The 12698-nt window shown below is 50.8% G+C and overlaps 1 protein-coding gene and 1 long non-coding RNA gene across 2 annotated transcripts in view; one reads left to right on the top strand and one right to left on the bottom strand.

Moving 5' to 3' along the window:
• The window catches only part of LOC115071046, a 17167-nt gene that overhangs the window by 2891 nt on the left and 1578 nt on the right, over positions 1-12698 (bottom strand). The gene's annotated exons all lie outside the window — the stretch shown is intronic.
• Positions 4329-11390, top strand: Cnn2 (calponin 2). Its single transcript, XM_008837186.3, has 7 exons — positions 4329-4482; positions 7652-7773; positions 8433-8499; positions 8594-8731; positions 9556-9672; positions 9760-9906; positions 10373-11390. The coding sequence occupies exons 1-7, from the start codon at positions 4420-4422 to the stop codon at positions 10634-10636; spliced, it is 918 nt and encodes a 305-aa protein (XP_008835408.1). The 5' UTR covers positions 4329-4419; the 3' UTR covers positions 10637-11390.

Here is a 12698-nt window from a genome sequence, read left to right as displayed (position 1 = left end):
CTTCTTGCTCACCTGAAGGCGCTGCAGATGGCCCATGAAGAGATTTGGGCACCCTTGGCAGCCGCCTATAAGGATGCTATTAACACCCCTATTGCTCCCCATCCTTTCCAGCCGGGGGATTCTGTCTGGGTACGCAGACACCAGAGCCGGAGCCTAGAGCCTCGCTGGAAGGGACCCTATACTGTCCTGCTAACCACCCCCACCGCGCTCAAAGTGGACGGCATCGCCTCCTGGGTCCACGCATCACACGTAAAAGCGGCCAATCCAGAACATCAAGAAGCTCCTGTAGAAGAAGAATGGCAACTGGCTCGAACCACCAATCCCCTAAAGATAAGACTGGTCAAACAAAAGTAAAGATAATGCTCCTTCTATTGGGGTTTCTGGCAACCATCGGCATAGGGGCCCCGAGTGAGGACGCTGACCCACTCATCGCTTGGGTGAAAGTCAGGAGTCCACACACTGCCCTACCCACCACTTGGCAAGTAATCAATCAAATGGGCATTGTGGTCTTTGAAGTTAAGCAAACCGCCCCTAAAAACACCTGGTGGCCTACCCTATACCCAGACTTATGTAAGTTAGCTATAGGGATTCCAGGGCCATGGGGTCTCGAGGATGCCGAAGAGGACGAGCCCCCCAACCCCCCGCCAAAGGGCTGGCCATATAGGACATGGCCAAACTGTGGCTCAGCAGAGCGAAGGGCCCTGCTGCGTACCCTAACTTTCTATGTTTGCCCCGGATATCATAGGCCAAAGTGGATTAACTCTAAATGTGGGGGGGAAGATTATTATTATTGCAAAAGTTGGGGGTGCGAAACCACTGGGGACGCTTACTGGAAACCCTCCTCATCCTGGGACTATGTCACTGTAAAAGCTAATTACTCCCACGGGAGCTGGAAAGAGTATAGAAAGATGATACCTGACTGTAATAGAAAATGGTGCCACCCCCTTCGCATAGAGTTTACAACCCATGGTAGAAACATACTTCTCAATTGGGACAAAGGATACACTTGGGGACTCCGAGTATATCAAGAAGGAAAAGTTGATGGGCTCCGTTTCACAATCAGAAGGCTCGTTACTGAGCCTAAGCCTATAGCAATAGGCCCCAATCCTGTGCTAAGTGACAAGGGGCCTCCTTCCAAACCGGCACCTAAACCCATGGTGATACCAGTACCTTCCCCCACGATGGTTGCCAACGCCAGCCTTTCCCCAACCACTGTCCCATTTTCTACCTACCCAGGGACAGGAGATAGGCTCTTGAACCTTGTCAGGGGCGCTTTCCAGGCCCTGAACCACTCTGAGCCTAATAAGACGAAGAATTGCTGGCTGTGTCTCAACCCCAGCCCCCCCTACTATGAGGGAATTGCTATTACAGGAAACTATACAGTAATAAACTCCAGTTCTGCTCATCCTCCCTCCTGTGCCGGAACCACCCACTTTCTAACCTTGACCCAAGTCTCCTCCAAGGGAACCTATATTGGGAGTAAGCCCAAAGGATTCCAACAATGTTCAGAGATTAAGAATGCCCCCACTGAGATGGGAACTTATCTAATTCCCCCCGAAGGCACCTACTGGGCATGTAATTCTGGTTTGACACCTTGTGTATCTTTAGAGGTCTTAAATTTTACTCAAGACTTCTGTGTGCTGGTACAGTTATGGCCTAGAATCTATTGGCATGAAGACAGTGATGTGATACAGTACTATGAGAGACTTCCAGGCCTCATTCGTGCTAAAAGAGAGCCTATCAGCATAACTTTGGCTATTCTCTTAGGCACACACACACACACACACACACACACACACACCCTCCGCACTGTGCAAGCATTAATGCGTCTGTTTACAGACCAGGAGCCCTGGGCTGACCAGTACCTAGCATCACACAGCCAAGAGGGGAACAGATTTGAACCCAGACTCCACAGGGTTGGAAACATAGAAGTCTTAAAATTACACAGATTTTTTTCAGGGTGGGTAGAGACAGGGTCTCATGTAGCCTAGGCTGGACTTAAACTCACTATGTAGCAGAGGATGACCCTTAACTCTCGGTTCTTCTGCCTCCACCACCCACGTGCTGGGATGACAGGTGTGTGTCACCACACCTGGTTTATGCAGCGCTGGAGGTGGACCTAGGGTATTGTGCATGCTAGGTGAGCATGCTACCCTCTGAGCTACAAGCACTCTATCCACTGAGGTACAAGCACTGTACCCACTAAGCTACAACCATTCTACCCACTGAGATCCAAGCACTCTACCCATTGAGGTACAAGTACTCTACCCACTGAGGTAAACACTCTACCCACTGAATTATAAGCACTCTACCCAACTGAGCTACAAGCACTTTACCACTAAGCTATTGAAAAACATAAAGATCAGGAGCCATGAAGCCTCTCAGGCAAGTCACGTCTCAGGCAGGTCACGTACCGGTCAAGAATTCCAACTTGCCGATAAGTAAGCTTCATGGCCGAGATATCTCCAACTCACTAATTAGTGAGTTTCATGGCTGAGACATCTCCAACTCACTGATAAGTAAGTTTTATGGTTGAAACATCTGGCTTAATGATAAGTAAGCCCCCCCGCTCTCCCTATAGCATTTTGTAATAGTTTAAACTAACCAATAACCACGCTTCTGCTTCTGTAAACTGCTTCTGCCCTATAAAGACCCCAAACCCCAGACCTGGAGCGCGCTTCTCCCTTTGTCAGGAGCTGTGCCCACAGGTACCTGTGTAAAATAAAAGCCTCTTGCTTTTGCAACTCGAGGGCTCGACTTGTCCTTTGTGGTTTCAATTTTACACTATAAGCACTCTACACACTGAGCCACAGCACCAGCCCATATAGAATTTTAATTCCATACCCGTGAAGTCTCAGGTTTAGGATTATGATATATGAATCTGTCAGAAACCCCAATTCTTGAGTGCCTGGTTTTCCTCAGATAGCAGTCGAGACCAGCCAGACAGGGAAAAAAGATCTCAACTTTGCTGAGTAGGCAAAGCTGGGCTCAGTTTGTGGGGGGAAAAGCCTTACAGATTCTAGGTTCATACAAACCATGCAGCTGTGAGTTCCTAAAGAATCACACAGAGCCTGGGATTGGAATGGACTGTAAATTCCATATGGCACGGAATAATTTTCATTCTTTGATTTTTGTTTGTTTCTTTCTTTCTTTCAACCACTTCAAAAAGCAAAAACCAAAAACCATTCTGAGCTCAGGGGCGCTGGACAGAAAGAGAGAGGTGCTGGACTTGGTCCTCCAGTCAGAACAGAGATGTCACAATAGCAACTTAGAGACACAGCACAGGTCAGTTCAAGTTTTCCAGTCACCGTGGGAACAAGACAGATGAAATTAGATTTATTTATTTAATTTTAATTATTTTAAAGTTGTTTTTTTTGTTTTGTTTTGTTTTTTTGTTTTTGTTTTGTTTTTTTGAGACAGGGCTTCCCTATAGCCCCAGCTGTCCTGGAACTCACTATGTAGACCAGGCTGGCCTTGAACTCACAGAGATCCACCTCCTGAGTGCTAGGATTAGCTTGTTTTGTGTTGTGTCTGTTTTGAAGCAGGGTCCCCTGTAGCCCAGGCTGGCCCCTGTATCAGAGGATGACCCTGAACTTGGGATCATCCTACCTCTACCTCCTGAGTGCTGGGATGACAGGCATGTGACATCACACCACATTCATTTCTTTATCTGCTGATGTGGATTGAGCTCAAGCACTTATTAAATACCCACTGTATACCAGCCTTATGTCCCAAGCACCTTCTGGCTCTCAGCCTTCCTCAAGGATGCTCTTCTCCTTGGTTTCCTCCCCCAGTTGATCCCACTTTAGTTTTCCACCTTTTTATTCTATCAAGGAGTCAGATCCGTTTGGGAGACGGGGACCAGCAAGCTCCTACTCAAAAGTCCAAACCCCAGTGCCCAGGCCAGGTCCTCTGAAGAGCCTGGTACTCCTGTCCATCCCCTAGCTACCAGAGTTCCAGGGAAGAGGACAAATTGGTGAGTGACTGAAAGTGGCCGAGAGGGGCTAGCGTTTCGGAGTTTCGGATTTAGGGTCCCACCTGATGGCTCCATATTTCTCACTAAAATAGAAAGAGTGGAACTGACACCGAGTCTAGGTAGGAAAGCCGCTCGGTCGCTCCCAGCTGGGAGGTAGTCCTGTGCCGCTCTCTGCCTCAGTTTCATTTAACTCCAAACAGGATGGGGAATGTGCGCCACCCCGCCGGCTCTGGGCTGGAGTGGCTCCGCGGGGCGGGGGTCAGCGGCGGTCTAGGGGAACTCAGGAAGTCGCGGCCGCAGGAATTCGGCGCTTCCACGCCTTATAAGGACATTTGCTCTCCCCGCCAATCAGCGTTGGGGGGCGGCGCCCAGATCCGTCCCCGTCCCCCGCCAGCGGCCGGTCCCTCTGGTCCCTGTCCGGTCCCGCCTGAGGGTCCCACGCCATGAGCTCCACGCAGTTTAACAAGGGCCCGTCCTACGGGCTCTCGGCAGAGGTGAAGAACCGGGTGAGTGGATGCCGGGTCCCCACCACCCCCCGCGGCCCCGCGACGCTGGGATTCGTGCAGTATCTAGGCCACATAGAGAGGGTCTCCCCCTAACAGGATGGTGCGGAAGGGGGCGTACGGTCCTGAAAATCTGGGGCGCCGTGAGGTCTCGGAGAAGGGGGACCCTCATATTCCCAACACTCCAGGGTTTGCCAGGACCTGGGGTGGGTTTCCCATATCCTGAACCCCTTGAAGAATGCAAAGCCTCAGAGCTGGGGGGGTCTCAGAGGACCCCTGCAGACCCCTCCCTGTCACCTGGCTAAACTTCCCCTTTCTGAAACCGCTTAAATTGGTGAGGGGAAGGGGGCGGGGCCAGTGGCTTCTTAAACAGGGCGTCTCCCTCCCAGGACTTTTCCCCTTCCTCTCCCCTGCCCCCACACACCTGGGAGAGGGTTGGAGAGGGGTGGCCAAAGTCATTTGTAGATCTAAGTGTCCAAATGTAGTCACCCCCTCCCTCCAAAGGATCCTCCCAAATGGGACCCTAAAGTGTGTGAAGTTTGTCTCCTGCAAAAAACTGAGGGGGGTTGAGGGGGAAACTTTAATAAGAGAGGGACAAAGCATCCCAAGGCCCAGAGTATGACGCCCATCCAAGACTTGGGAGTGGGGTGGTCAGGCCTGATATTCTGAAACCTTCTAGATAGATCTAACACCACACACACCCACTGGACACCTGTGTGTCACAGTCAGCAAGCCCGGCACCCTGCCTCCGACTGGAACCTGCCCAGTCACACCCACAGAAATGAGGGGGACATCCTAAAACTGGGGTACACCCAACTAGCCGAGCATTTAGGTCTCAGTATGTCCCTACCCTTAGCCCACTCAGAGATCAGAGAGGTCGCTTCAGCATCTCAGAGACACACAGCATGGAGTGTAAGTCAGTGGTTCTGCCTGGGTCCTGGGGGTCTCGATGTCCCCCTGGGGTGAAGTGGGATAGAGATGTGGGACACCCCAAGGGCATGGTGGCTGGAAGAGCTGCTTCAGGCTTGAGGTCAGAGGTCCACTATGACCCAGTGTCTCTGATGGGCATGACCTATACCAACCTGCTGCTGGTCACAGAAGGGTCTCATCCTCTGGGAGGGGAAACCCAGAGAACATTCTTACAGGCACAAGTGCCTCAGTTTACCCTGCTCCCCACCACTGGCCTCCAGTCTGGTGTAGCTTTGTTCATCTCGGCCCCAGGGGAACAGCTGGTTCAGATTCAACTGAGAAGGAGTGTACTGAAGGGCAGTGGGGGAGGGAAGTGGCTGCCCCACCCTAGTCCTCAGAACTGCGGGCGGGGACGTGGCATTCCCAGTCCATCACCCTCACTCATTCCTGCAGGCCCGGCCATGAGAACCTGATCTGTTAGTGGCCACTCCTCCTGCCCTTGTCTCCCGATCACTTGGCCTAATCCCACTTCAAAGGGCTTAAAAAGATCAGAATGTGGGGCTCATAGGTGAACAGCACTGGCTGCTCTGCTGAGTACCAGGGTTTGGTTTCCCAGCACCTACATAGAGCAGGTGTGAGGCTGTGGGAAGGTGTTTAGGGATCGCCTGGGGTAATGGCACACCTCATGGAAGGCAGACCATAATAAGCAAGGATACCCGGGAGGCATGTGTACAGTGTGCTGAGGTGGGCAGGGTGCCCAGGGAAGGGAATGGTCATTTCTCACTGGATTTGAGGGAGAGACTAAGCTATACAAGAATCTTAGGGGCTGGAGAGAGGGCTTAGCAGTGGGTAAAGTGACTTGTGGCCAAGCTTGAAGACTGAGTTCAATCCTTGGATCTGGTGAAGGAGAAAGACAACTCCTGCAGGCATACATAATCAAATTAATAAAAATTTTGAAAAGACTTTTGTAGTCAGCAGAGTTTGTGCAAAGGAACCACAGTTGGCAGGACAGAAATTGTGTGATTCCTCACTGGGCTGAACAAAGAATCACCATGTGACCTGCGGGGCCACTCCTGAGTTTACACCCAGGGAGGATAGAAACAGGTGGGAACACGGCATCCAGCGCTACTCAGAACAGTCCGATAGTGGGGAACAGGCCGGGCCTACTGGTGCATGCCTTTAACCCCAGCACTTGGGAGGCAGAGGCAGGTGGATCTCTGTGAGTTCAAGGCCAGCCTGGTCTACATAGTGAGTTCCAGGCCATCTGGGGCTACAGGGAGACCCTGTCTCAAAAAGACCAAAAAAAAAAAAAAAAAAAGAGGTGGGGACAACTCAAATGGCAGTGGGTGGACACACATATGAACACACATATGATAGAGGCCCTGTGTGCTGGAATATTCCTTAGCCATGAAGAAGAATAGGGTTCTGAATTATAGTGTGGATAGACCTTCAGTGAGAGAAGGGAGAGAGACACCAGACACCAAAGACCTCCACTCATGGGAAATGTGCAGAACAGGTGAGACAGGCTGAGGATGTAGCTCAGCTGGCGAAGTGCTTGTGGCTGTTGGAGTGCTTACCTAGTATGCATGATGTCCTGGGTTCCTTCTAGACCTACTCAGTGGAGGCAGGAAGATCAGGAGTCTAACGTCATCCTTTTCTACATAGTGAATTCAAGGCCAGTATGGGCTACAAGAGACCCTGTCTGAAAAAAACAAAGCACAGATTGGCCAGGTGTAGTGCCCTTGGAAGGCAGAGGCAGGTGGAGCTCTTGAGTTCAAGGACAGCCTGGTCTACATAGTGAAACCTTGTCTCACAACAACCAGAAAAGTATATAGGTATATTAAATACCACTGAGATGTGGTTAAGGAGATGGGGGGATTGGTGGGGGTTGGACGTTAGTAAGTCTGGCACAGTGGGGGTAGAACTTATCAGTGTTTTTTTTTTTTAATTTTGTGTATGTGTGTATTGCCTGCATATAGGTAAGTGCAGTGCACCTGTGTTGTGTAATGCCCGAGGAGGCCAGAAGAGGCTGTCGGATCCCCTGGAACTGGAGTTACGGACAGTTGTCAGCTGCCATGTGGGTGCTGGGATTCGAACCCGGGTCTTCTGCAAGAACAACCAGTGTTCTTAACTGCTGAGCCATCTCTCCAGCCCAACTTATCAGTGTTATAACCACACCAGCCCCATTGGGCTGAGATCTTCCAAGCCCCTTGGTCTCTTCCCCCAAGCACCCCAGCTGAACCCCATCTTTTTGCCCCTCCAGCTCCTGTCTAAATATGACCCCCAGAAGGAAGCCGAGCTCCGCAGCTGGATTGAGGGACTGACAGGCCTCTCCATCGGGCCTGACTTCCAGAAGGGTCTGAAAGATGGGGTTATCCTGTGCACGTGAGTGCTCCCACACAGCCACTGGGTGCTTGTTCCTCCCTCCGTGTCGCACCTTTGTTTCTTTTTTCTTGTCTCTGCCGTATTTTTTTAAATATTTTATTATTTTTATTTTATATGTATGAGTGTATTGCCTGCATGTATGTGAGTGCACCCGTGTCGTGCAATGCCACAGAGGTCAGAAGAGGGCTTCAGGTTCCCTTGGAACTGGGGTTAAAGACGGTTCGTAGCCACCATGTGGGTGCTGGGAATTGAACCTGGGTCCTCTGCAATAGCAGTCAGTGCTCTTAACCATTGAGCCATCTCTCCAGCCCCGTCTCTCCCATATTTTGTGGTCTTCTCTCTGTTCTCTCTGGCTTCAAGCACCTGGCCCTGCAACTGTCGTTTTCTGGGTCAGCAGCTAACCCTCCTGGAAGCCATGCTTTCAGCATGGGATTCACCCCCGATTCAGATAGTCCATCATTTTGCACCCTAAAAGTACTGGAATGGAGAGTCCAAGACTTGCCAAAAATTTTTGGATCACAATAATTTTCATAGCACCATTGTTTGGCAGCTTCCTCTGCTCAGTGGGTGAAGGAAAATTGAGGCTAGGTGGAAACTCAGATTCAGGTCTCCAGGTTCCTCTGGTGCTAACAGGGGTTTCTGGTGTTGTCTGTCCACAGACTCATGAACAAACTACAACCAGGCTCTGTCCCCAAGATCAACCGGTCCCAGCAGAACTGGCACCAGGTGAGGGGCCTGAGGGGAGGGGACAGACTGGGTACCCATCCTGCAGATGGGTAGACTGAGACCTACTTACCGCTATTCTCCCACCTCCCCCCAGCTAGAAAACCTGTCCAACTTCATCAAGGCCATGGTGAGCTACGGCATGAACCCTGTAGATCTGTTTGAGGCCAACGACCTGTTCGAGAATGGGAACCTGACACAGGTGCAGGTGTCTCTCCTGGCACTGGCAGGGAAGGTGAGCCAGGAGGAGAAAGGACTGGATTGCTGTCTATTGTCTGCCACCCTTCAAACCCAGACAGAGCAAGGGTGGAATAGTGTCGAAGGCAGAGGGAACAGCAAAGATGCAGCCTATGAACTAGATTCGGGAAACCAGAGGAGCACTTACATCCGGAGTCACTATAGCTGAGCGAATGGTGCTGGCCTGTTATCCCAGCACTTGGGAGGCAGAGGCAAGCGGCTCTTGGTGAGACTGAGGCCAGCTGGGGCTACATGGTGAGTTCCAGGCCAGCCTTGGCTAAGTAGTGAGAAAGGAAGGATCTGTTTTGGGGTTGGAAGGATAGGAAAGAGGCCAGCCAAGAGCCAGGTGTGGTGGCGCATGCCTGTAGTCCCCGTACTTGGGAGGCAGAGGCAGGCGGATCTCTGTGAGTTCAAGGCCAGCCTGGTCTATATAGCAAGTTATAGTGAGTTCCAGGCCAGCTGGGTCTACAGGGAGACCCTGTCTCAAAAAGAGGGGGGGGGGTCTGGAGAGGACCTGGGTTTGATTCCCAGCACCCACATGGCGGCTACAAACTGTCCTTAACTTCAGTTCCAGGGGAATCCGAAGCCCTCTTCTGACCGCGGCATTGCATGGCATGGGTGCACTCACATACATGCAGGCAATACACTCATACACATAAAATAAAAATAATAAATAAATTTTTTTTTAAAAAAAGCTTTCCTAATTCTGGAAAGAGGCCAGCTGGGTGTCCAGGCAGAGTACAGTGGTAGATATCATACGGAGCTGTATTGGCTGACTGCCACTTGCTGACTGGGGTTCCGCCATCCCCTCACCCCACCCAGGCCAAGACCAAGGGTCTGCAGAGCGGGGTGGACATTGGGGTCAAATACTCGGAGAAGCAGCAGAGGAACTTTGATGATGCCACCCTGAAGGCTGGCCAGTGTGTCATCGGGCTGCAGGTAGGTGAGACTCCTTCTGACCCTTCTCGTATTCCTGGGGGGTCCGGGGAGAGGCACCCTGACCTCCCTCCATGCATCTCCCTACAGATGGGGACCAATAAGTGTGCCAGCCAGTCAGGCATGACAGCTTATGGTACCAGAAGGCATCTTTATGATCCCAAGAACCACATCCTGCCACCCATGGACCACTGCACCATCAGCCTGCAGATGGGGACAAACAAGTGCGCCAGCCAGGTGAGGTCTACCATGTCCTGGGGTCTCCTGTCTGGATTCCAGCCTCAGGGCCCTTTCCACCTCACAGGGAAAGTGAGCATCCCATTCTGTGCCTCAGTTTCCCACAAAGGACTGTGCTCACTGGGTAGAGTGCTTGTAGCTCAGTGGATAGAGTGTTTGTTGCTGGGTGGGTAGAGTGATAACCTAGCATGCATGAGGTCCTGGGTTCATCCCTAGCACCACATAAACCAAATGTGCTAGTGCACATGAGTCATCTCAGCACTGGAGAGGTAGAGGCAGAAGGATCAGGAAGAGTCATCCTGAGCTATGTGGCAAGTTCAAGACCAGCCTGGGCTATAAGAGACCCTAACTCAGAAAAAAGTAAAAATTTTCCAGTTAAACTTTGAAAACCCTGTCTGGAATTGCAGGGGGTATTAGGGAATCAGGGCCACCCTCTCTACCCTGACACCTGCCCTTCCCTCCCCAGGTTGGCATGACAGCTCCAGGGACCCGCAGACACATCTACGACACGAAACTGGGCACAGACAAGTGTGACAGCTCCTCCCTGTCGCTGCAGATGGGCTACAGCCAGGGTGCCAACCAAAGCGGCCAGGTCTTTGGTCTGGGGCGGCAGATCTATGACCCCAAGTACTGCCCACAGGGCCCAGCGGCCGATGCTCCATCAGGGGGCGAAGGCCCAGGTGAGACCCCCGAGTTCCCTGCCTACTACCAGGAAGAAGCCAGGTACTGAGTACCACAGGTGCCAGTACCCCATATCAGCATCCTGTGGGGATATTTGGTTTTTCTGTGTTTTTCTGGTCTTTTTTTTGTTTTATTTTTTTTGTTTGTTTTTTGAGACTGGGCCTCACTATGGCCTGGGACTCACAGCAATCCTCCTGCCTCAGTTCTCTGAGGTCTGGGGTGACAGGTCTGTGTTATCTGGGCCTGACTTTTTTCTCCCATCATCCTTTGCTTCCTTCCCAGGGCTAACCCACCAGACAGAGGACCAGGGTGGGAGTCCCTGTGAGAGAGCCAGGCTGTGGGTTTCCCAGCAGGCTATGGGGTGGGCAAGCTTTGTGTGTTTTGGAGGGTGAGATTAGCCCTTATAGTTTCTGGTTCCTTCATCTCTTCCGCACTAGTTTGTGGTTTATGAACCCACAGAAACTTAAGGCAGTTTCGAGAAAAGAAAAAAGTGTGGTTTTTGTTTTAACCCTCCAGGGAAAGGAGTGGAGGGTGCAGTGCTGCAAGATGCACCCAAGGCCTTAGAGTGTTCAAGAGGTTGGGGAGCTGTGTTGGTTTCCCTAAGACTCACAGACTTGGGGAAATTGAGGTCCCTCTGGGTTTGGAACCTCACAAGCTCTCCTGTTTGCCCTGTAACTGTCCTGGACCCACCCCACCCACAAGTGCTGCACGTGACCCACCCCTAGGGGCTCCCTGCACCCAGAAGATAATGTGAAAAAAACCCTTGTGGACCAAAACCAATAAAAACCTCCATTTTTAACAGACAAAGTTGCTGGTGAATCCAGTGGTGGAAGGAGTTGGGGGGTGGGGCAAACCCTACATAAAAAGTTAGGGGCAGGAGGAGAAACTGAGGCACAAAGCCACAAGGTGAATCTGTGTTGAACAAATCATTTGGGGTCCCATGCCCCCAACATACGGTTAATTGCCTCAAAATCATGGCAACAGTTATGACCCAAGACTAATCTCAGAATGTTGGGGGGGGGGGTCCTGATTCTGAAATCACCTAGACTACTGTAGAGCTGTGAGAATGTTTATGGAATGAATGAAGGAGGATGTGGTCAGACTTCCATTTTGCAGATGGGCTCATGGAGGCTCGGTGGGTTGAGTCTGGCTAGGAGCTGGTGAAATGGCTCTGTCAGTAGAGGAGTGTTCAGCCAAGCCTGATAACCTGAGTTCCTTCCCTGGGTCACACATGTTGGGAGAACAGAACCAGTTCCTGAAAGTTGGCATGCCTGCACCCTGACACCACATATAATTAAAAATAAATAGGGGCTGGTGCTAGCTCAGCAGTTAAAAGCACTGGCTTTTGGGGCTGGAGAGATGGCTCAGCAGTTAAGAACACTAACTGTTCTTGCGGAAGACTGGGGTTGGAATCCCAGCACCCACATGGCAGCTAACAACTGTCTGTAACTCCAGTCCCAGGGGATCTGACAGCCTCTTCTGACCTCCGGGGGCATTGCACGACATGGGTGCACTTACCTACATGCAGGCAATATAGGCATATACATAAAATAAAAAATTTTAAAAATCTTAAAAAAAAAAAAAAAAAGCAGTGGCTTTTGCAGAGGAGCTGGGTTCAGTTCCCACCACCCCCATGGCCGATAACAACCATGCATAACTCCAGTTCCAGGGGATCCAAAACCCTCTTCTAACGTCCTCAGGCACTGCATGAATGTGGTACATATGAATACAGGAGGAGAAACCGAGACATAAAGCCACACGGTGAATCTCATGCACAAGGTGAACACTCATGCACATAAAAATAAATTAAATTAAAAATAAGCTTTGCATGTGGTGCACGCCTTTAATCCCAGCACTTGGGAGGCAGAGGCAGGTTTTTTTGTGAGTTCAAGGCCAGCCAGGGCTGCATAGCCAGACCCTGTCTCAAACAAAACGAAAACAGCCACCCTGCAAGGCATTTGAGGACAAAAACCTGAGTTTAGAGTACAGAAATTTGGTGGGGCATTTGTAAAGGGGTAAAGGAGTGCAGATATGGGAGAAAAATCTAAATATGATCAAAAGATATTGTATGAAATTCGCAAAAATTTAGTAAAATATAATAAATATAAATT

Source organism: Nannospalax galili, unplaced genomic scaffold (genome assembly GCF_000622305.1).
Source record: "Nannospalax galili isolate Female #2095 unplaced genomic scaffold, S.galili_v1.0 scaffold77, whole genome shotgun sequence".
In the NCBI taxonomy this organism is placed as follows: domain Eukaryota; kingdom Metazoa; phylum Chordata; class Mammalia; order Rodentia; family Spalacidae; genus Nannospalax; species Nannospalax galili.
This window is presented reverse-complemented; position numbering and strand designations above follow the sequence as displayed.